A 26,218-nucleotide genomic window follows, 5' to 3' on the forward strand; every position below is an offset into this window, starting at 1 on the left:
CAAGATGATGGCAGTTTTCAAGTAAAGTTTCCCTCTAGGATGCTGTTGCTCAAAGCATGACACAAGAAGGTATTATCACCTTGACGAATTCAAGGATCAGCATGTAAGGAAGGTTATTACATGTGGAGGATCAAACATTAAGAGCTGTATGACATCATAATCCCATGATTATTTTCATTCAAACATATTATTAGGTTTATCGTTAAATCCTTTATGAATAATTTTTTCTTAAGCCTTTACTGTTGAATGAAATAAATCTTTGTTCTGACTCAGTCATCATTTTTATTATACTTGCCCAATAATTTGTGACAGTGAAAATGTTGCCCAATAACAAAAATGGGCACCATTTGTTAGCGTCTGCTGAGATCCAATTTATTTTAACAGAATGTGTGCAGATAGGTGTTGCCAACAGTCAGTGGGAAAACAACTGGCTTTGAACAAATATTCATTTATTTATTGAGAGGAGGTTGATTTGCATGTAATAAAAACCTCATAGGTAATTTCTATATACTATATTTACAATTATATACATAATTATATCAAAGGGATCGGAAAACCTCTCCACACACTCGACATAGATGCCAAATGGCACTAAAAGCCACCTTATATCTCCTGTAGCGCAGGTTGTAAATGGGCAAATGAAAAATGATAAATACAATTTTCCAACTAATTGTGTATTGGACCAATTTCGAGCTGAAAGTAATAAAATACTTACTGCTCTCTTCAGCACAAATATTCTGACGCATATAAGTACAAATATGTATACATACTCATACAAACATTAAAGCCACATAACCATATACATAAACTTGCACATATATACTAGTGAAAGTTGAATTTACATTTTCCATTTCAACCACATGCTATTTATCAAAATAATGTCGCAGCAAATGTGATTTTGATTAGCAGTGTAAAAGCCCGTGTGATGCCAGGTAATGAGAATGAGTCTCAGGTACATCACACATCCCTTACAATAAATATAAAAGAATGATACATATATATGCCAAAGGGAAAAAGAGAGACTCAACCAAGTAGAATGTTTAAGAGAAGATTTATTGATATGCTAACATGTGTGTCTGTGTGTGTCGTGTATACAGAATAATAGACAGGACATCATGAGTAAGTGTATGTGTGTATAGGCATGGATATGTGCACGTGTGTTAAGGACACATAAGAATAGCAATGAAGAAGAAGACAATGAAAAGTCTATAATGAGAAGTTAGAAGAATGAGAATACGAGCTCATAGTCAATCATACACAGTAGTTGAAAAATACTGTATCAAGAAGTTGTAGCCATAATGCTGAGCTGGTTGTGATAGATGTCGTACATGAAGTTGTGGTTATAATGATGCTGCCTGAGTCACTTGGTACAGGAGTTCTCATAAGTTGTATATTTGCTGTTGATCTATGGTGTTGATTCATGAACAATGAGGTATTGGAACCTGGGCGAGTTGCTTGTTGACTTGTATATATAGAGAAATGATGTTGACGATGTTATGAAGATGATGGTGGCGATGAAGAAAGAGATCACCATAATGCTACTGTTGGATGAAGTTGGTAAGTCTCAACATGGCTGTGGTGTCATCGCTGGAACTGGCTGTGTCTTGTGTGGTCAGAGGCTAGACCTTAAAAGTTCTGAAACCAAAGACGTTGAGACAAGGAAAAACTGGGTTTTTATAAGGAGCTGTAAGCTCAAATCTGGACTGAGAACAAACTGTCTCACGTGATTTTATTTAGAGGCTCCGATTGGTTATACACTGCAAATTGGCGCAACAGAGTAAGAGACAAATTGCACCAATACCAACCAATCAGAGTAATGGACATAATGGGGTCCAAATAGCAGCCAAAGGCTAGCTGTTACTTGCTATGTTCAAATGCATGTAAATATAATAAAGGAGAGAGAAGAATTTCACTAGAATGTACGCTACGGAATTATTTCAATTCTTTATATGCTTAAGGATAAAATCACTTCAATGATTTCATCAAGTGTCCAGCATGTAATAAAAACCTCACAGGTAATTTCTATATACTATATTTATATACATAATTATATCAAAGGGATCGGAAAACCTCTCCACACACTCGACATAGATGCTAAATGGCACTAAAAACCACCTTATATCTCCTGTAGCACAGGTTGTAAATGGGCAAATGAAAAATAATAGATACAATTTTCCAATTAATTGTGTATTGGACCAATTTTGAGCTAAAAGTAAAAAAATACTTACTGCTCTCTTCCTGTGTCTATATCTAGTGTGTGGAGAGGTTTTCCGATCCCTTTGATATAAAACTCACAGCGAAGGGTCATATCGGAGTACCCTGCTCAGCAACTTACCTGTAGCTTGTACAGAACCTCAACACATCGAGGGAGTTGCTGAACCAGCCACTCATGAATTAATAGCCATCGGAGTGCCAGAAGATGTGGTAGATCTGCAGGCATTCATTGGAAACACAGCTAGGGATCTCAGCTGTGTCCCTCCAAAAAGTGCTTCCCACCTTGGCCGACCGGGATCCAAACCCAGGCTGATCAGGCTGTTGTTTACGGGCTTTACTGAGGCGGGGACATTCCATCTGGCTGCTGATAGAGCTCGGCATGACAACATTATCAACTTTAGAACACGTCCTGGCTTACCACCCGATGTACGCCCAAAGCTAAGATATGTAGCTTCCCTAAATCGCAACTCTGTGCCACAGGAGAGTTTTAGCCTCTGCGATGATGGGCAGATCTGGAAATTTGTCAAGTCTGGTGAGTCGTGGATAAGGGATACCAGTTGGACTGAGCAGACTACACCCACAACAACAACTGGCAATGCAAAAATCTTGGGAAACTAACCAAGAACAATCAGCCATCCCCCGTATATCATCATCTGAAATCCAGATATAAACTGCTGTCCTTGAATGCCCGTAGTTTATGCAACAAGGTGCATCTTTTTGTCTCCTACGTCAAAAGTATCAACCCAGATTTCATCACAGTCACGGAAACATGGGCACACTCTGCACTCTGTGATGGAGTTTTCAGCATAGCCGGCTACAACCTGTTCCGCAAAGACCGCATTAATCGCCGTGGAGGAGGTGTGATGAATTATGTTCGATCAAATCTATCGGCAATCCCCTCTGATGATTTGAACCAATCTCAGCAGGAAGTATTTTTCTGCAACATACACATGACCATGTCAACACTTCTGCTCAGAGTCGTTTACCGTCCCCCAAATTATCGCCAAGACGCACAGCTTTTTGATATCCTCAGAGCTGCTGCCATGAAAACAGCCACGTATGTTTATATTGCGGGCGACTTCAATTTCCCTGAGATTGACTGGGAGGCCTTCCGTTGGCCGCAAAGTGCAGGCGATTTCCTTGAACTGGTGCTGAATTCAAATTGGTCCCAAGTTGTTACCTCCCCCACAAGTGGTAACAACACTTTGGATCTGCTACTTACCGCTTCTCCTGAAACAATAATTAGTGTCACTACCGAAGAACCTTTAGGTGACTCTGATCATTCCATGATCATGGCCGACTTGTCTCTGATTGGTTGTAACAAAAAACACAACCATCTTCAGACTGCCCGCTTTGACTGGAATAAAGCAAACTGGAGCTCTTATTGTACTGAGCTGCAACGCCCAAACTGGCACAAATTTTATGCCTCTGGAGATGTGGACACTATACTCCAGAACATTCTGAATTCAATATGGACAGCATGTGCAGCATCAGTACCACGCAAGCACAAAAAACCACCCAATAGTGCAATTTGGGAGACTGTAGCAGTCCTACTTGCCAGGAAAGAACGCCGTAATGCTGAACAGGAATACAAATTGCACAAATCAGAGAGCAACAGGAAAAAGCGCAATAGGTCAGCCAACCACCTCAAGCAGGTGACAAAAAAGGCAGTGCTTGAATTTGAACAACGCATTGCAGCTAACCCTGACAGCAAAGTGTTCTGGAAGTATGTGCACTCAAAGCAGAGACCCCACTCTCCAGTTGGTCCCCTTTGCAATCCCCACACAGGACAGATTACTGGCAATCCCGAAGAATGTGCAGAAATCATTGCTGGATGCTATGCCGGCATCTTTACTGTCGAAGACCAAAATGTTCCATCTTCATCACCACTGACATTGGACTCTATATCTATTATGCAATTTACACCAGCAATGCTGCAACACCACCTTAAGAATAAATGCAATTATGCCTTTCCTGGTCTTGATGGTGTTACATACCTACTTCTCAAACGCGGTGGGTACTTCCTTCTAAGCCAACTTTCTCTATTCTTCCAATTCTGTCTTGACAATGGTGTTACTCCAGAACAGTGGAAAACTGCCAGTGTCATCCCTCTGTTCAAAAAAGGTGACCGCACATCGCCTGTCAACTATCGCCCCATCAGTCTTACTAGCTGCATCGCCAAACTGATGGAATCCTGTATCAGAGAAACCCTCTGGAACTGCTGGAAGTCTCACAGCCTCATCCAGCCGTCACAATTCAGATTTATTCCTAACTCCAGCTGCCGTAATCAACTCATCGAGTTTCTTGAGGACGTTACCCAAATCACTGATCGCGGATTCTGGGTGGATGTTGTTTACCTGGACTTTGCTAAGGCTTTTGACTCTGTGCCACACAAAAGACTTATGGTGAAACTCTCTGCATCGGGTTTAAGAGATGATCTCTATAACTGGTTGAAGTCCTTTATTTTCGGCCAAAAAGAGGTTGTCACAGTTCTAGGACAGCACTCTTCACCCTATGAGATGACATCTGGTGTAACACAGGGATCTGTTCTTGGCCCCCTTTTATTTGTTGCATATGTTAATGACATAGATGCCAACTTAAAGAAAGCCACAGTACTGAAATATGCAGATGACATCAAGCTGTACCTCGAAATAAAGAGGACAGATCCTGTACACTATAGATCTCTATTGCAAGCAGACCTGGACACAATGCAGCAGTGGATCATGGAGTGGCAACTCAAGCTGGCTGTGGACAAATGCATTTTGGGAGGAGAAACCCAGCGTCTACTTACTCCCTCCACAACACTAGTCTCAAAAAGTCTTCATGTGAACGTGACCTGGGTGTTATTGTTGACAGTGATTTGCGTCGGACAAAACACATCGCTAAAATTGTCAAGAAGGCTGAGGGTGTTTTGGCATCACTCACCAAGTCCTTTGTGAGCCGCTCTCCGGCTATCTATCTGCGGCTTTATATAGCTATGGTAAAACCTCATTTGGAATTTGCATCACCGGTCTGGAACCCCTATTTTGCCCAGGATATCAATCGTCTGGAAGCTGTTCAGCGACGTGCAACCAAAAGAATACCCTCCATCAGGCATTTGCCATATCCTGAACGCCTTACTTCCCTGGGCATGGACACATTGAAACTCCAATGTCTGGCAGCTGACTTGGCAGACACCCATAAAATTATCAACCATCGTACAAACAATAACTCTAAGCACCTTTTCAAACTCCACCCATCTAACACCCGTGGACATATTTACAAAGTCAGAAAACAGCACAGCTCCCATGACTTCAGGAAACATTTTTTCACGCTGAGAGTTGCTGAAGCATGGAACAAACTGCCGGCATCAGTTGTTAGTTGTCGGAGCACTGCATCCTTCAAAACTTCCATGCTTTCTGAGATTCGCCAACACTACACCTGATTTTCTCCCCTCCATACACACACAAGCATGTATCTGACTCATACATTGTTCGCTTTCCAGACACTTTTACATTACTGCATGTACTTTATATGCACTTTCTGACAAGTTGTGGCGCACCTGAGCACTGTATACAATAATTTCATTATTAATATTATAATGAGCAAAGAAAAAATAAAATAATCATGTATATAAATGTAAATATAGTATATATATATATATATATATATATATATATATATATTCTAAGCAAAACTGTCCGAGAAACAGGAATGTGAAACTCTCAGTAACAGATTTTGTGATATTTTTGGTGCTTTTTAATAAAGCATATTACTCTACCTCTGGTATTCGAGTACTATTTTTTCCACCTTGCTTCGCATTTATGTGCTTGTCCTCCTTCCATGCTGGTATGAGTTGGACGATTTCACAGGAGCTGGCCTGCGCCATACTTCTGTGTCTGGTTTGGCAAGGTTTTAACAGTTGTATGCCCTTCTTAACACCAACCACCCCACAGAGTGGACTGAGTACTTTTTATGTGACACCAGCACAGGCGAGGTCTGTTTTGGCATGATTTTTACACCTGGATGCTCTTTCAAATGCCAACCACTTTACTATGTTAACTGGATGCTTTTTAAGTGGCACTGGACACTGGCAGGGTTACCAAGTAACTTGCAAGACAAGGAATTTTGGGAGGGGAGGGGGCAATGGAGGAGGTGATCTTGTGTCAGATGATGAAAGGTTCATGTGTGACAGAGAGACAGAAATAGATGTTTTGCTGTGGAGGAGGTACATGGTTACCCAGCCAGATAATTGCTGACGTGGCCTGATTGGTACTTGTGCCAGTGGAACGTTAAAAGTACATCCGAACATGGAGTGTAACCAGCCCACTTATGAGTATCCCTCATTCATTGGACAATGAACTTTGCTTGCGAAGACCTATTGAGGCAAGTGTAAACAAATCAAAATTGCTGATGTGGCCGATGACAGTACCGCCTGAATTGGCACTTGTGCCAGTGGAATGTAACAAGCATATCCGAGCGTGATCATTGCCAGGGCCATAGATTGGCTCCTATGCTAGTGACACATGAAAAGCACCATTCGAGCATGATCACTGCCAGCGTCACCTTACTGGCACACGTGCCGGTGGCACGTGAAAAACATTTGAATGTAGTCATTGCCAGTGCTGCTGAATTGGCTCCCATGCAGGTAGCACGTAAAAGTGTGCAGATAGCACACTTTTGAGCGTGGTTGTTGCCAGAACTGCCTGACTGGCCCTGGTGCCGGTGGCACGTAAAAAGCACCTACTACACTCTCGGAGTGGTTGGCATTAGGAAGGGCATCCAGCTGTAGAAACTTTGCCAGATCAGATTGAGCCTTGTGCAGCCTCTGGTTCACCAGTCCTCAGTCAAACTGTCCAACTCATGCCAGTATAGAAAGCAGATCAAGACTGGGGCCTGGTGCAGCCATCTGGTTCGCCAGCCCTCAGTGAAAACCGTCCAACCCATGCTAGCATGGAAAATGGACGTTAAATGATGATGATGATGAGGGTAATGTTTCTATAGAAACAATCAACCAGGTTACTATAGCAACCACGTTTTTATTTTAAAAAGACTCACAAACCAGTTTAACCCTTTAGCATTCAGATCATTCTGTCAAATGGGATGTTTATTTATTCACATTGTTTGGAATTAATCTGGCATTATCTTGTAACTTTAAAATTTCAATATGATTGATTCTTTTTAGGATAACACTGTAGGGTATGTGTGAGGAAGCAAATGTAGCTGGTTTGAACATTTTTACATTAGAATATTTAAGCCGGATATGGCCTCTTTAAATTCCAAAGGGTGAAAATAATCACAATGTTTTTATATTCTAAATATTGGAACAAGATAAAGATAGGGAACTATCGAATGCATATTCAGTTTAAATTTTAATCTTTTATCACTTATATGTGTCAAGAAGTCAGCTCAAGTAAAAACAACTGTTCCTATCCCCAAGCAATGGTATCTGTGGCTTTTATCTCCAAGGGCCCTTTCTAGAATATTAAGTCTAGCACTGCATCTTAGATTGAAAAGAAGAAAAATCTTTTTTTTCTGTTTACTTTTTTTTAACTCTCTGCAAAGTAAATACCAACTCTGATAAACAAGTAAAATGTAAAAGTCCTGACCAAATGAAATTAGTTATTTATAATAAATGTTAATGATAATTTTTGCATTTCATGGTTCTTATGTTCAAAAATATTCCGTTTCGTTAATCATATATATATTAAAAAAAAACTTCCAATTACCTAAAAAAATAAAATAAAATAAAAACTCATTAGTAGTTTTTATTTCTGTACAAAAAATTGGCAATCTGGTGCATCTGAAAATTGAAGTTACAAGATGCAAAAACTAACACAATATTCTGCAGGAAAATCAAGAATTTAGGATTAAATATTCCTTGTGTTGCTTATTCTCTTATTCTGATATATTATTACAAAGCTTCCATCGATACGCAACGTTCGTATATTCAAACATGTCGTCAGATGGGAAATTAACACGACCGAATTATATTAAAAATTACTTGTTATTTCATCAGGATTTGATTTTTTTGCATTTTCTAAGCATATTTTGTAATTTCAATCAAATGTCCCAATTTCTTATTTTAAAAAGTCAGAAAAATGTTAGAAAACGACAGCGACATCCATTCAAAATATTGTTATTCATACTGATACTACTGCCGCTTGTTAGTGCAACCACTTCTATGAGACATACTTCTACCACTACCACTCCTTACTGCCGATTGCGAATTTCAAGTAGAAGCGATTCGTTCATGCTATCCTAGTCTTCTTACAACGGAATAACTGTTTTTCCCTGCCAGTGTAACAAAAGTAACTGAATAGAAGAATAAAGGAGTTATAACCAAAGCTGTATATTCCTGTCGACCTGATTCCACGGTTCTGGAATTTTGGATTCCACCAAACCGAGATATCTTTTACTTCATTCTGATTATAAAGGTTGGAGCTTCATTCTCCTCGACTAGTTCGTTTAATTTACTTTTTATCGTAGAAATCTGGCCATTTTTTTTTGTGTAATTTTTTTAAGTAACATTTTTTGTATCATTTTTAAAAATCGTTTTAGTGTTATATATAAAAATTTACATATATATATTTTTACCATGTATTATATATATATATATATATATATATATAACATATATACACACATACTAGAATTATACTTAATATATAGTTATTAATATAAAAGAACATGTATTATAGTAATTTTTGTGTATTTTTTGTTTTGACAAAAGGCAAATAAGATTAATGTTTATTTATTTTTTAAAATTTTTTAGTGTATTTCTTTATGATTATTTCTGTTGCTCTCTTAACTTTTTGCAGTGCAAACTTTTAACAAGCTATTGAAAAATGTTCTTTGAACATTTTCAGCAAAATAAACTAAACTCCATAATCCCAAATTTCAAGCCAGTTCGAGAGATAACATTTTACAAAGTTATGTTCAATTTGTTTTTCGAAGTCAGAGTAAAAAATCTTTTTTTTAATAAAACATGAAGGTCGAATGCGTGTGATTATGTATGTTGCTTTGGGATTCTTTTTTTTTTGACTTACATTGCAGAATTCGAGCCGGTCACTAGCAAAGTGGCTCTTTTGTTTAAGTCAAGACAGCTCTTGGGATTTGTGGTTATCTGAATTCGTTGGTGTGGACATAAATGTGTGTGGTTGTCCACCACGTGCGTGTGCAGTGCATGCAGATAAGCTTACACTCATGTTGTGAATGTGCGTGTCATGTACGTACGTAAGTTTGTGCGTGCATATATATTCCGTATGTATATGTGATTGTGGGCATGTATTTAAGTAGGAACCTCAAATGGAAAATCCCTGAAATGTTTTACAAATTTTTGCTGTGTCTCTAATCGATTGTATGTAGAGAATGTGAATCAGTCTGCTTTGTTCTTTTTGGAGAATCCATCATTTCCAGGTTTTATGCAGATCTCTTGTTACATAACTCAATGTACTTATGATAATAGTAACAAATGAAAATTTATAGCCTGGATATAAAAGCTGTAGGTTTCTTATGATTTCTTCATAGATGTACTTTTCTCTAATTTTTAGTGAGAGATTTGCATCTATTGGGCAACTATTAGTGCATGAGAGTTTCTTTCCAACAATATCTGGCCTGTTGAGCTTACACCAGGTTGTTGTTTTAATTGGAATGTTCCATCAGTATTCTTTATTTTTAAAGTTGTGAATACTTTCTTGTTCTGGTGTGCTTTATAATAGTTGTCAGGACTATCCTTCCTATGTATAGCATTGCAGATGGTCTTAACAACAATCTGACATCTCATGTGAAGGTAGTACTTTGCAGACATTTTTGGACAACTGCTGTTAATGTAGGTGATATTTTCCACACTAGTAAGACATGACCCTTACTATCTCAGTATGGTGGTGGGGTCTAGAGGGACTTGCTTATCTCTTTTGTTGATCAAATTTTTATCTCCTAGTCTTGGATAGGAAAAGCATAGCTTTCTAGGTGAGATGTAATGTACTTGTTACAGGTCCAGGAGAGGCTACTATTCCTAGTAATCCTGTTTGGCATTCTCTAACTTGAATGATATATACCCTCACATAACTTATTGTTGACATGGTGAGTATTTCTCCTCCAAGCCTCTGTTTAAGTCGGTCAGCTCAGCCAGCCTTAGTTCGCATGGATCAGAGTACCTATTCAGGAGTTTTTCATTTAATCTTATGATGTTACTACCTTCGCTATTGAGTACACACTAAAAGTACTCCTTTCTTTACTGCTCAATAGTGTTGCCTAAGTGATATGATGCAGCATTCAAAGGCCTGATCCTATTATGCATCTTCCTCCACCCCTCCATTTTATATAGATCCTGTCATGGGAGTTTAAGGACTTTTCTATCCTGTTTATTCATGAGATATTTTGTAGCTATCTCCTACTTTTGGCTTGCAAAACCATAGCTTTCAAGATGTAACATGATGTAACAGTCACAACTCCATGAGAGGCTACACTCCATATCAATACTGATTTCAAATTTTGGCACAAGGCCAGCAATTCGCTGGGAGGGGTAAGTCAATTACATCGACCCCTGTACTCAACTGGTACTTATTTTATCAACTCCGAAAGGAAGAACGGTAAAGTCAGTTTTGGCAGAATTTGAACTCAGCATTTCACCTGGCGTGCTAACAATTCTGCCAGCTTGTTGCCTTACTCCATATTGATATTATCATCCTCTTCTAGGTTACAGGAAACATGTATGTGCATAACCTTTTATGTTGAGTGATTCCCTTCCAGGTCTTCTCTGAGACATGATAGCCTTGCACTTTTGGATTTGAATGAGAAGTTATCAGGAAGTATTTCCTGAGGAATTCACTACCACAGGATGTTATTCATTTCATTTTCAAATGCTTGGCTGGTCTATTTGTTTTCGCTGCTATTGTTCAGCAGATACTGTCTGAGTTATTTCATACAGCACTCAGAGGCAGTCTGTACTCTTAAGCTTCTTCCCGCTTTTCTTCTGTGCTAGAATCTGTCCATATCACTGTTTCTATGGAAATTTGCAGTTTACGTCAAGATTTGCATATTTTAATGTCTGTTGGGTAGATTTTCTGTATAGGTCAACTGCATATTCAAAAGTTGGTATCAGTACAGGCGGAAAGCACTGACTGCCATATCTTTAGTCTAGTTTATCATTCTTTGATTACTCTGTCCTTCTTCACAGTACCTTTGAATGATATATTGTCATTAATATCTGGGTATTGATAGCACCATTCATGCAAAGATTTTGGTTTAAGGAAATAGTCTTTCTACATTCACTTTTTAAATTTGAACATTTCTTTTGTTCAGACTACATCTTTGTATCAGTGGAAAGAGTTATGAAAGTGCTAAATCTAGCTATGTTTCAGAATTGTAAATATTTCAAATAAAGATCTTTAGACTGTCAACATACTATTTATGAGTGATACAAGTGTCTTTTACAGTTTTGCAACCTAAGACATAACCATCTTTCATGAAAGAAATGACAGTGTGATAGGGGCAAAATAAACAGAAGCACAATGAGATTGTCATCTTGCGTGTGTGTGTGTATATACTCTTTTACTTGTTTCAGTCATTTTACTGCGGCCATGCTGGAGCACCGCCTTTAGTCGAGCAACTCAACCCCGGGACTTATTCTTTGTAAGCCCAGTACTTATTCTATCGGTCTCTTTTTTGCCGAACCGCTAAGTGACAGGGACGTAAACACACCAGCATTGGTTGTCAAGCAATGCTAGGGGGACAAACACAGACACACAAACACACACACACATATATATATATATATATATATTATATATATATATATATATATATATACATATATACGACAGGCTTCTTTCAGTTTCCGTCTACCAAATCCACTCACAAGGCATTGGTCGGCCCGAGGCTATAGCAGAAGACACTTGCCCAAGATGCCACGCAGTGGGACTGAACCCAGAACCATGTGGTTGGTAAGCAAGCTACTTACCACACAGCCACTCCATATATATATATATATATATGTACAAGCAGAGATACCTGGCATCACTTGAGATTAGAAACAGGTGATACAGGAAAGTGCAGCATTGATGACAAAACATTTCAGTTTTATATTTGGCATAGTGGTGAAGAGCACGGGCTACTAACCCCAAGATTTTGAGTTCGATTCCAGGCAGTGATCTGAATAATAACAATAATAATAATAACAACAACAACATCGAAAAATACCTTAGGAATGAGAACCCAGATTAGAAATTTCCCCAAGACACCTGATGAAGGCTGGAGGGTATAACAGCCGAAACGTTGTGATAACAACAAACAAGAGAAGACAAATATCTGTCAATTGTAAATAATATAAATAATGGACAGAACATTTGTGGAGTAAACGATGGGCTAATTCAACTAAGTGACTTGTCATTCGTCTGTTTGGAGTCACGGAAAATTGGTGTGTGTGGTGGGGGTATGTGATTTTTGAATGCACTGAAAAGTTGTCAGTGGATATATTCTCCATTGCAGCGGAATTTAGCGCTGCATCTAACATGACCCATCATCTGAAGTTTTGACACCTCTTTCCGGTTTGTTGTCTTACATCACTCATAAAGAAAATTTGGAGGAACTGTGGTTGTTCATTTGTGGGTAACTGGGAACCATTGAGGTGATTGACTTGCTCTTGAATTTTGAATGTTGGCATAAATCCATGCACCAAACGATGTCATTTGAAATGCAGAGTTGTATTGTCTGATATTGTTCAGAAAATCCTTTGAGACTGGACGGAAATGCCTTCCAGAAAGGGTTGAGGAGGAACTGGTAGTGCTGATAATCTTGCCTGAGCAGCGCATGCCATTAGTTTCATTTGGAAATTTTAAAGCTTTGCACAAATGACAATTTTAGTTTAGCACACCAATTTGGACAAAATTATTATTTTTATAAGAATGGGGTGGATCCAGGAATTGTGAAGAACAAATTTGTACATAGTCTGTTTCTGAGAGCTATTCTATTGGACTGCTGTCTAATCATTAAAACTTCACATTAAAACACTGTTTCAATGATTCAGCATTAAGTGCTGCAGCATTCCTTTGCTGATCTTGAGAAAGTCTCATCTGTATTGAGAGCCCATCTGACATGCTGCAGCATTCCTTTGCTGATCTTGGGAAAGTTTCATCTCCCTTCTTTCTTGAGACTCCATTTGATGTGCTGAAGCATGTGTTTACTGATTTTGAGAAAGTCTCATCTCCTTTCTGTATTAAGACTCTTGCCTTCAATTTTTTACAATCCTCCTTGCCTTATTCTTGTTTCCGGAGAGATTACATCTTTTCTTTAGTGGCATATTTGTTTTAATATTGTAAACCAAAAACTATGAACATAGAAGGAATTATGCAGTAATCTCTATTATTGTAAGCAGTTGTATGTATGTAGTATGTCTTTATTTTTGTTTGCAGTATAAAATAACCAAATAGAAGCACATGTATGAACTGATAATTTAACAGTAAATTTGCAACTGCTGTGATAATTATTAACTAATAATTGAATGGTAAATGTGTATTTGTATATACTTTGGACCTGCCGTTTCATTGTTTTTATGTCCAGTTCATTATGTCAGTCAACACACATACACTGACACACCATCCTGCTGTCGTGGCCGTAAAGACAGAGAGTTGCCGATGTGTAATGTTGTTCACATTAAGATATAATTAGAATTAAAAGTGAAACAATATTATAGTACGTTACAATATAGATGCTATTCTTTCACTTTTGACATGTAATACCGAACCAGTGCCAATGTTGTATTGTTTTAATCCCGATGAAAAAAAATTGCATGTTGACACTTATGGGGTCTGATACTATTACCATGTACAATTTGATTTGATTTGGTTGAGCCGTTTGAGAATGCATTGGGAACAGACAGACAGGCAAAGAATTTTATCTATATAGATTAAATATTTTTAAAGTCCAAGCTATACAAGTTAAAAGAAAATAATTACAGGTCAATGACTGACCTCTACTCTCAGAGAAGTCAGTTATAAACAATTTTTTCTCAGTAAATTTCCTGAAGAAGGAATCCGAACCCTGAAATATTGAAATATCAGGTTAGTACTAACCATCAATCTGTAATTTTAACATTTTTGAACTCACATTGATTTGTGTGTGTGTGTGTGTGTGTGTGTGTGCATGTGTGTGTGTGCATGTGTGTGTGCGTGTGTATACAATGGGCCCTGAATGCAGATGATGTGCGAAGACTAGAGAGGAATAAAGTTGGTGTGCTTTGTTGGATGTGCAATATCAGTGTACACATGTAATGGAGCACTAGTGTATTGAGAGGAAAGATAGGCATAAGAAGATTATATGCAGTGTGGAAGAGACGAGACTGCACAGGTTTGGTTATGTGATGTGGATGGATGAGGACAGTTGCATAGATAAGTGCTCATCACTTAAAGTGGAGGGAAGTTGTGAAAGAGGGAGTCCCTGGGAGATATGGGATGAAATACTGAAGGTTGATCTCAAAATGCTCACCTTTATGAAGATGACAGAAGACCAAGTTATTACACACATGTGAGTGAGAACACTTTGAGGTATTTTTGGTATCTAACATATGTCAGATACTGCGAGCGCTGCTTCTGAATGGTCAATCCATGGTGATGACCCGAGGTCACGGTGACAGCGCTGCCTCTGATTGGTCAATCCATGGTGATGACCTGAGGTCACGGTGACGGCACTACTTTTGTCATTCATAAGTTACAACTAAACATGAAGAATTTAGTTATTGGGTTAATAAAATATGGTCGTTTATTCGTGTGTAATAAATAAAATACCAAACTCATTCCCTATGGATACCGTATTTATTACAACTCGTGGCTTGTAAACGTATCTAACTCGCTTTCGCTCGTTAGATATATTTACAAGCCACTCGTTGTAATAAATACGGTATCCATAGGGAACTCGTTTGGTATTCTCTATATATGTGACGCATTGCTGTACTCAGGAAGACCTGCCCACCACAACAGAATTGATATCCTGAGACCAAGGTGCCATGTAAAAAACATCGGTGTTGGTGCTGGTGTCATAAAACACGCTGGTGCTGATGCCACATAAAAAGCACTGGTGATAGTGCTACATGAAAAGCAGTTGGCATTAGGAAGAGCATCCAGCTGTAGAAACCAAACCAAAATAGACTCTGGAACCTTATGTAACCCCTATCAGGCCACCCAACCCATGCCAGCATGGAAAACGGATGTTAAATGGTGATGACGATGATGGTGGTGGTGATGGGCTCTCCTATCATAATGACAGATAAGGGTTTCATTCTGCAACCAAGAACCCAAGATCATAGTGAGCCACCAGTTTGCTGAACAACCCATACAGATGATTTGTTTATAATGATAAAATATTTGTGCTCACTTCTTCTATCAAATCAACATTGTCTGTACAAGTGCACAGTGTTCCACACATCAGATGTCAAAGTTATTGCAAACCAAATTGAGAATATTAGGTTTGTCTACCTTACTGGTCCATAGCCAGAATAATATGACATCATTTATGACAGATCAGTCTATGGCTAATTTTTAAATTTAGCTATAGAATCATATGTAGATTAATTATTTGTAAAGGCAGCCCATGTCTTAACGCTTTACAGGATAGTGGTTTTATTGATAAATTCTTTTATAACCATCCTCCTTCTCAACCATATAGATATAGGAATAGGTCCTGCAACCTTTATATGGTTCACCCTGCTTTTCTCTCTAAATGATATGTCAAATATAGATATAAAATTCTTACTTTTATTAAAGAAACACTTTCCCCACAACCAAAGTCATAACAAAATATTTAACAAATTCAGTTAACATTACTTATTTCTGTTTCCCTAATGTAAAAGCCTATATCAACAATTTAACAAATGCCTTAAACTAGTCCTGGGTGCACATGCTGAGATAAATCTACGTGTCCTCTAGGATAGGTTGTTGATATGTCCTCCATTGTTTACAAGGCACAAGTAACAGCAAACAACAACACCAGCTGGACAGAAACCAAGCACTATAAAGGATCTGTGGAAGGAAAATTTAAATTCAAATACAACCATCTTCCTTTAGGTACTTCAAGAAGAGACATACCACAATCATCTCAGCATTTATCTTGAAGATTAAGGACACAGGCATCCTACAACGTCAGCTGGGAGATTCTAGGACCAGATCATGTATTAATGGATCAGAAAGTTGTTCTGTTGGCTCGCTTATTATACTTTATCATTTTGATGAACTTATAAACCTCCTGGGACTGTATAAATACCAAGAATGAAATTTTTCATGTCCACACTTACCATTGTATATTTTAGTAGGAATTAAATATAAACCAGCAGGCAGAGCGCAACCAATTAATTTGGTTGCAATTCTATGGAGCTCCAATCAGTGAATATATACCACCTGTACCATCATTTGTGCAGTGGGATATCCTGTTTATACACCACAAATGCGTGAACACTGATAACTCTTGTAACTTCTATTATTCCAACAACCTTTCCACTTTTTGTTTTTCCTTTCTGCTTGGTTTATGAAATGTTCACCCCCTGTAAGAACCTATCTTTATTAGATAGATGTTCATTGAATTATCTACCTTTCATCACTTTGTCTTTTTCAAACTACATGGTCTTATTTAAACTTCTCTTAAATCAAACAGAGTTACTACCCACCATACTGACATTACTAATGTGAAAAATAGTGAAATAAATTTCATATTCCTCCCAGGAAACCCTGAGTAGCTGAATTTCTCACAGTTTTTGTAATGGATATCCATGTAGCAAATTCACATATAACATCAAACAATAAATCCATGGCAATTAAGAGCTCAATTAATAACAGGTTGTTAAACTCAAACCTTATTTCATTGTAGTAAATTAATTCAATTTAAATTAATTATGTATCGCAATTATGTAATTATGCGTTTGTTTGGTGTTTATCTTAATGAAACTAAAGCTGAGCACAATTAAAGTATGAATTATATGTGAAATTTATGCTTTCCTGCTTTTATATGTATATATTCATACACACGTATGCACACACACTCACACACACACACACACACACACACACACACACATGTTTGTGTGTATGTATGTCTAATGAATTGCACATAAGTGCTAAATAATAATGTCTGTCTATGCATTATAATATTATGAATTCATTATAATCATATAATTATTAATATTAACATTTATGTCCATAAAATGTATTTATCATGTTGTAATGAAACAATTGTAACTACAGAATTAAAAATAATACCATAAATTCCAGTCTTTGTTTCAATATATACATACTCTGTGGCTAATATACTGGACAAGGAATTTCAACTTGTATGAATAGTTTTCTTCATAATCATAAAATATCTTCAAACAGTTGACAGCTGAGATTTGAGATTTGCAGACATGCTTCATGATAACAGCTCAGACTGTAATCCCTTTTACTCACACACACACACATGTATGTGTGTGTGCAGGCATGTTTGTGTGGTTAAGATGCTTGCTTTGCAAATAATAATAATGATAATAATGAAGTTATTGCATACAGTGCTCAGGTGCACCACAACTTGTCAGAAAGTGCGTATAAAGTACATGCAGTAATGTACAAATGTCTGGAAAGCGAACAATGCATGAGTCAGATACAAGCTTGTGTGTGTATGGAGGGGAGACAATCAGGTGTAGTGTTGGTGAATCTCAGGAAGCATGGAAGTTTTGAAGGATGCAGTGCTCCGACAACTAACAACTGATGCCGGCAGTTTGTTCCATGCTTCAGCAACTCTTAGCGGGAAAAAATGTTTCCAAAAGTCATGGGAGCTGTGCTGTTTTCTGACTTTGTAAATATGTCCACGGGTGTTAAATGTGGATTTAAGTTCAGTGTTGCTGTGTGGCACCTTGCACTAGTGTCTTTTACTATAGCTTCAGGCTGACCAATGCCTTGTGAAACAATTTGGTAGACAGAAATTGTGTGGAAGCCTGTCGTATGTGTGTATGCTTACCTCCCACTACCACCACCACCTGACAACCAATGCTGCTTTATAACTTCGCAGTTTAGCAAAAGAGATCAATAGAATAAGTACCAAACTTAAAATATAAATGCTGATTATCAGAGGGTATTAATGCAATAAAATTTCCCATGGAAGCCTGCTGCAAGACAATATGGTATGGGAGCTTCTCTCCCCACATTTATTTTACTGAAATCAGTTTACAACTATCAAAACTAAACATCAATTACCTTAACCCTTTTGTATCTTATAATAATTCTGCTTGTTCCACTGTTACTTAACCCATCCGTAATGTTTCCACACGATTAGTTGAAGGGGGAAGGAGGAAGGGGAGAGATGGTGGGGAGTGAAATGTGTAATTTTTTTAAACTAAGTCTTTTTCTCTGTTACTTAGCCCATCTGTAATGCTTTCATATGATTAATTGAAGGAAAAGGCAAAGAGTTAGTATTTGAACAAATATTATGACAAATGCTTAAATACCGTATATACCCAAACCCAAGTAAAAGTTGAGTTTTGCAGACCATTTTTTAAGGCTGAATTTAAAGGGTTGACTATCATGTAGATGCTTCTTTTCCTAGGATTGAATTTCGTGTTAAATTTGCATTGTAATTTTTGTTGGCAAAAGCCTAGTTTGTGTAAATCATTGCAAAACAAAAATATGAAGATTTATGGAAATTTACTTATAGTAATACACATCATCACATGTTGTGCTATAAAACCCACATTAATAAATCATTACCATGGCCAATATTTTTAAGTAATAACATGTAGTGATACATTCCAGAAGGCTGGTGTAACTAAAATGTTTCTTTAGTTCTTTCCTCTGTCTCTGGATTTGTTAGGCTGCCAAAACATGTATGTAATGATTCACTGTATTCATATGCTGAATCAGACCTAATAAATTTTAGGTTGACTTTTTGGCAAGATCAAATATTACTTGAGTATATATTTTGTACATCAAAATGACAACACTGTTTCTGACAATGATCGGCTGTTAGATCGGTTAGAGTAAAAGATCTAGTATTTAACCCATTAATATTTAAAGTGGCCATATCCAGCCAAAATATTGTACCTGTTTTATTCTCAAACTGGCCAGATCTGGCCTGTCTGACCTTACTCTACAATATCATACTAGAACTAAACAATCACATCATTGAAATCTTGAAAGTATAAAATATTGTATGAATAATTGAAAACAACCTGAATAAATAAGCATTGCATTTGAGAGAGTAAGCTGAATGCTGAAGGGTGAAACGAAGATTGTAGGGTAGGACTCTAGCTCAGCTCAGGAGTGTCACCTAAAGATGACCAAGGACAATACTGAATCTAAGATGATGAAAGTATTCCAAAAACAAACGCCAGCAACAACCATCATCATTTATTAATATTCTTTTGTGATTTAAGTAAGAAAAAATAGTTGTAAGCTAATAAATTAAGGGTGGAGGACAAAAAAAATGATAATGTTTTAACTCTTTTACTTTAAAAATTAAATTTCATGGTTATTCAGATGTTATGTGTAAGAGAGAAGATTGCACTGGTTTGGTCATGTGATGCATTTGGATGTGGACAGCTGCACAATGAAGTGCGAGCTCTAATTGTGGAGGGTATCTGTGGAAGGAATGTAGACCCAGGAAGACATGGGATGAAGTGGTGAGAAAGGATCTTCAGACACTGGGCCTCATTGAAGAAATGACAAGGGACTGGGAGATGTGGGGATTTGCTGTCCTTGGTAAGATACATCAAGCTAAGTAATATCACTGTCTTCTACACATACAGGATTGTCCTTTCAGGTGCTGGATGCACACACCCATGCCAGTTGCACATAAAAAAAGCTCCCAGCACACTCTGTTAAGTGTTAGGAAGGGCATCCAGTCATAGAAACCATACCAGCTGGAGTCTGGACAGCTCCCTGCTAGCCAACTCCATGTCAAACCATCCAACCCATGGAAAGCAGATGTTAAATGATGATGATGATGACTCTAACAATGAGGTTAGATATCTACCAAAAAATAGAATCGGTATTTTCTGCAAGTTATGTTGCCTCAATAAACTTTACATATTCTCAACAGAAAATAGTTTCAAACATGATGTTCCTCAACAAAAATGGAGTGGTATATAAAACTACTTTCTGCAGTTTAGGATGATAAAAGTCCTAGTGGATATATCTGTTTTCCATTGGTGTAGCTAATAAAAGAGTACATTTTTCAAAATTGGTGACCTTTCAACAATTGTTTTTACCTCTTTAATTCGCTTGTGTGATAAAAGTTGATCCTCTTTTTTTTTGTTAATTTCATGGCCTTCAAAGTACTTTCTAGAGTCATTACTTTATTTGACTGACCTCCTGTGTTTTTGAACTATCTGCTCAATATCCTGTGATGTGTTGGTGGCTACTGACATCTGAAAAACCAAAACAAACCCTGTTGTCTTAACCTCTCAACACTGGACAATCCTGTAGAGTTACATCTTTTTCACATCACACCTATATTAGTAGTTGTAAGTTTCATATATAATGACATTATTACTGAATCATAAAATTAATGAATGTAGAATACAATTATGTATATTATAACTAATGAAAGATTTCACATAATATAAGGGAAATGGGTAAAAAAAACTATTTGGTATGTGTCTTGGCGCCTTCTTTTATGTGCTCACTCCACCTAACTTTAGAACTTGGTTTTGAGCACCTCTACTAGAAATGTCAATAAAAGGGTTAAATATTAAATTTTTGTTTCCTTTGTCTTTCAGAGGTTGCTTGATGTAGGTGTTTTACTTCAAACATGAGCCAAACTCCTAACCAAAATGCCAAGGCCTTTAAAATATGGAACAGCGAAAGAACTACGAAAAAACCTGTTGTAGCAAGTAATCTGCAAGATTTAGTTTTAAAGGGTAAAATATTTTTGTAATTGTTTTGTATTCAGTAATTTATTACAATATAAAATCAATAATTAAGCAAGATCTGAGGTGAAAATACATAACTACATATTTCTAATTGTTAAAATTGCAAACTTAGAAAACATAAGAGTAGCTGATTTTATTGTATTTATAACACAAATTTTAAAAAAATATCTTAGATTGGTTCTTATTAATTCCTTTGCTAAATATTTACATAAACTTGTCCTTCTTCCTCAGAATAAAATTTTGTTCTTGTTAATTTATTCCTGCAACCACAAACTATGAGTTGATCAAGAATATCAGTCATGTAAACTTCAACTTCTTGCAAAATTTATGAGGACCATGGACACAGTCCCCTTTCTTCACACCAAACCTTTGAACAAAATGAAAGTACAACAAACATTATTTCTTGAAACAATATTGATATTGTGTGAAGATGGACCCGGGTCTTGCTAAGACCTAGCCTTGGTGATGCTGCATGATAAATATAGATATAATCTATTGACCCTGTCATATTGGTTAACAAAAAGAAAGATAACCATAAAAGCCAAAGATATTGAAGAAATCTTCAAAATACAATCAATGGTTATCGTATCAAAATACATGTAAAGACATTTGTGTGAAGTCATATTTAACATATTACGGTACATTTGGATATAAGAAAATCTGTTGTTGTGGAAACAGACACAAGAAGAAATTCTCCTCCTGCACAGTGAATGGCGTCATTGGTTGATAGGACACATGTGTTTATGTCATTCCACTTTCTCAGCTATGAATGCCAAATCTGTCATTCACAGCTCAATCAGTAAAAAATCATTCTTATCAAAACCATATATGGTACATTTGTTGAAGTGTGTAAAGCTTGGTGAGACTAAAATTAGATAAATAATGTCACACTAAGCAGCATTGGATAAAATATTTTTGTGTAAAATTATATTTAATACATTTGAATGCATTTGGACATGGAGAAGACTTTCTGCTAAGGAAATAGTCCTGACAGAAAATTCTCTTCCTAGACAGTCCAACCTATGCCAGCATAGATCACAATTAAAACAATGAAGGAACCTCTAAGTATTTAGTTCACCTACTAGAAATGACAACAAAATGCCCCTCTTATCACATGTTATCATTAAAAACCAAAAGTGAAGGACATGTTGGATAATGTGTACATATATATATAGTTTCTGAAAAAAAAGAGATGTTATTGATTGGAAAGCCTTTGATCCTAATTCTGATCGATTTTGTGGTTAAACAACAGCAGCAACCTGTTGAAGCATCACTGAAGCTCATGACAAAGAATATGATTTCATTTTGAAATATATCAAATCCCATAAACTAAATGACAATGTTGATACAACACAGAATGAAGAAAGTGACTGCAAAAATTGTAGAACATGCAGTATTTACTCTTATTCTTACATTTCATTTTCATTCTTTCAAAGTTTGACTTTGTGGTTGAGAAATCCCGGTAATATGCTGTACTCCATTTCATTTATACTTCTTGCATTCATTAACAATTTTGGCCTTCTACTTAAGGATAAAATTAATATTATTTATTGATCTCTTTTATTGTAGGAAAACTTAAACTTGGGTTAACCACTGGGACAGATATTCGATTAGTTTTGGAAGCTGATGGAACTGATGTAGATGATGAAGATTATTTTGCTCTTCTTCCTAATGATACAGTATTTGTTCTGTTAGAATCTGATGAACGATGGCATTCAGCAAATGAAGGATGTAAGGAATTTACCCATGTAATTATAGTAATATTTATAGTAATATTTATTCATTTAAGATACTATGTTCAACATTGTGTTCATTTTATTTCTTGATTGATTAATAATTCTCTTAATTTTGAGTCGAGATGTTGAGATGCAACAGCTCAGCTCTTGTACTACCAGCATGTGAATCGAATGTCATAGGAAGGAATCACAAGAGAGATTCTTTAAATTCTGCCAGTTGGCACAAGACATAGGGGCGGACCCATGAGTGAGTTGGTTGGGTAATGTCCATAATCTCAGTTGGTCACACTTGGGAATCTGGCCATGAAATGTAATGAGGGTTGCTTCTGATAGGGTATGATGTGAGGCGTCCAGGAAAATTGGGAGGAAAAAGTGGATGGATAGATGTTGGTGTAGTTTAATATATATCTTTTCTGGATCTTTGCTATCTCCTGCTAGCTGGACCACCAGCAGTACCTTCTTTGGCCAGATGCTCAGTTTACTGCTGTCATGAGAGAGAATCGTGCACCTTCAGGAATCTGAGAGGTCCTTCTTAACCTGTTGACCACATGGTGTAGAGTTTGGGTAATTTTTTACAAATGTCAGCACCATGTAATTATTGTTGTGTGCCCTTCCTTTTATATGGTCAACCATTTCACTCCCTTCCTTCTGATTACTTTGATTGATGAAAGTGTATGTCATGGGAAGAGATTCTTTTATGGAAGTAATTCCAGACCTATATTGCTTTTCTGTCTTTAGTATTGACCATAGATACTACATTTTGAAAACTTTTATTGCACAATGTAAAAGAAAGACACACAGAACACACCTACAGACACCCACATGCACACATGTATGTGTGGGTGTGGGCCCGTATATATGCATATGTGTTTTTATATGTGTGTGTGTATGACTGTACACATATGTGGCAGTGAGATGCAGACACAGCTGTCAAGTGCAGGTATGGTCATGTAATCAAGCAGCTTGCTTGATCTTGGGCAGGTATCTTCTACTGTAGCCCAAGACAACTAAAGCCTTGTGAGTGGATTTGGTAGATGGAAACAGAAAGACCAACACATATATACATTTATATCTTGTCTTGTAATGGCATTCACTCAAAAAATAGGTACCAATAATTTAAACATTTTTGCTTCTCTAAATTCAAATATTATTACTTTAGTACATGGAAAGTTATTGTTGCTATTTTTACTAGTATCTTACACAACACCATCTAATGTGTTCTTTATTTGAGCAGCAACATAGCAGCTCCCTTTTGAGCTGCCCCCAGTACTGTCTTAAGGCACAGGCACACTTGGTAGTTGCCTGGATGCTTCATAGGTTTAGGAACTCAAATCTAATCCATGTCTTGCTCTGTTTTGCTGTCAAATTAATACTATTGGGCTCAGTGCATTGATTTCCCCTGGGGCCTATGATGCTGCTGGCTACCCCTATGAAGGACCCACTGTTGAGCACCAAAAATTTATTTAGAATTGGATGATACATTACCTGTTTTTCCAGAAAACAATTAGGGAAAAAAATTGTTGGTTTTGGGAATATTTAGAAGTTGTCTAAATTGCCAGACGATTTACAAAATGTCTTCTATAATTGTTGCATTATTTTGCTGACTTTTTCAGATGGAGGAAAGGATGTCAAAGCAATAAAGAATTCTGCAAAGGATATTAACTCTGATGTGCCTGTTGTAACATCTGTTACCCAACCAGCTATTTCAGTAGCTTCTGCATCACCAATAGATGTTGCCTCTCCTGCTTTACCTCTTCCTCCAGTCTGGTCTAATCCACCTTCGACAGTTAGTATTGGAAGTACAACTAATGGCAGCACCCCAATAGCTTCAGAGTCTATCCAACTTCCAGAAGAATCTTCTTTCACATCAAAGAATGGCATCAATATAGCTGATTTCAAGAAAGATGCATACCAATGGAATGAACAGTCAACAAGGCTCTTCATAGAACTTTATAAGCATTATCATGAACTTTTTTTGCAACCTAACATTAAAAAAAAGAATCTTTGGGAAGAAATTTCTAAAAAAATGCTTGAGTATGGGTTTGAAATTAGTGCTCGTCAATGTGAAAACAAATGGAAATCACTAAAACTCTCTTTCAAAAAAGTTGAAGAATATAATAGAAACTCAGGATTAAAACGAAAGTGTAGCTTCTATGATGAAATCTCAGAGATTCTTGGACAATCAAATGTGATTTCAATTAGTTTGGCTAGTACATCATCTAACTCTGCAACTGAAATTCTTGAGAGTTCCACAGAAAAGGTTCGACGCTTTAAGCCAAAACGACCGCGTTCTTCAGAATGCAGTACTATGGACATTTTGAACTGGCTTAAAGCAAACAAAGAAGAAGAAAAACGCCAACAAGAAGAAGACCGCCTGGAAATGCGTAAAATGCATGAGGAAAAAATGAAAGCTTTCTATAGCTTTTTAGATGTACTTAAGAAATGGAAAAGTTGAGTAAAATAAACAGAAAGCAGGGAAAAAAACAATATGTTCACACTAATGTTCTCACCAGAACAAAGAATATCTCATGACATTTTATTTTCATCAGATATATCATACATTTCTGCACTGTAGCAGTGTCTTGTGTAAAAATCACATCTTGAACAATGGTTATAAGTTTATGAATTGAAAAAATTAAAAATATATTTGTATTTGAATTACTGCATGCATAAAAACAGAGAAATACATTTATATATTTTTATATTTAGTTTTGTTATGTATGTAAATTTGATCTTTCTGAAAAACAATAATAGTTTTGGTCAAATTATTTTATGAAACTCAGCTATTTTCTATTTATTTTACATCCGTTTTCTTGGATGGTAAATTTAATCTCTCACCCAGTTTAACACCACCATCTGGCTCAGAAAGCATATCTAGTGTTATTCATTCTGTTATCACTCAGTTTAAAACCTTCAACTGGTCCTTGGATATCTTTTGCTGAGTCCACTTCGTTGCCACTGAGTTGTACACTCCCAGCTGGTCCTGGGATATATGTCTTTAGCAGAGTACACTCTGTTGCAAGTATTCAGATCAGATCCCCAGTCTGAGGTTAACTTCTTTTCTTTTCCCTAGCAGTCTCAGTGACCCTAAAAAGGGGTTATGGGAATTGTTTTTCTTTTCTTAATGATTCAGTATCATAAAATTAAATAAATGAAAATCAGATATGCATGGGAAAGGGACAGTGTTTGGAAATTTGGACACTTGCATTATACAAGATGCATTCCAGAAGTTTTGAGACTTTTTCAGTAGTAAACTGATAGTAGGATCCCTTAACTTCAATGCAATTGTAAAATTCTGGCCACTTAGTAAAGGCCCCATGGAAGTCCTTCTAAGTGAAGATGTCCATAGCCTCCTTCATCTTCTCAATGTCTCCAAAATGAGTACCCCTGAAATTCTCTTTTA

General features: G+C 36.9%; 1 protein-coding gene across 2 annotated transcripts; it reads left to right on the forward strand.

The window, feature by feature from the left end:
• Positions 1-8,132: 8,132 nt before the first annotated feature.
• On the forward strand, positions 8,133-25,980 carry LOC115213045. 2 transcript variants are annotated; one of them, XM_029781949.2, is made up of 4 exons: positions 8,133-8,630; positions 20,927-21,067; positions 22,649-22,810; positions 24,429-25,980. In XM_029781949.2, the coding sequence occupies exons 2-4, from the start codon at positions 20,959-20,961 to the stop codon at positions 25,268-25,270; spliced, it is 1,113 nt and encodes a 370-aa protein (XP_029637809.1). In that variant the 5' UTR covers positions 8,133-8,630; positions 20,927-20,958; the 3' UTR covers positions 25,271-25,980. The 2 variants fall into 2 exon arrangements, with proteins under 2 accessions (XP_029637809.1, XP_036360179.1); XM_036504286.1 differs by lacking the exon at positions 8,133-8,630 and adding an exon at positions 20,496-20,671.
• The last annotated feature ends 238 nt before the right edge of the window (positions 25,981-26,218 follow it).

Source organism: Octopus sinensis, linkage group LG6, assembly GCF_006345805.1.
Source record: "Octopus sinensis linkage group LG6, ASM634580v1, whole genome shotgun sequence".
NCBI lineage: Eukaryota > Metazoa > Mollusca > Cephalopoda > Octopoda > Octopodidae > Octopus > Octopus sinensis.

What these genes read in the sequence shown, in the direction of transcription:
- LOC115213045 (XM_029781949.2), top strand. Translation starts at nt 20,959, where the DNA reads ATGAGCCAAACTCCTAACCAAAATGCCAAGGCCTTTAAAATATGGAAC. An exon ending in GCAAGATTTAGTTTTAAAGG is followed by an intron (nt 21,068 to 22,648) that starts GTAAAATATTTT and finishes CTTTTATTGTAG; the next exon opens with GAAAACTTAAACTTGGGTTA. An exon ending in GCATTCAGCAAATGAAGGAT is followed by an intron (nt 22,811 to 24,428) that starts GTAAGGAATTTA and finishes TGACTTTTTCAG; the next exon opens with ATGGAGGAAAGGATGTCAAA.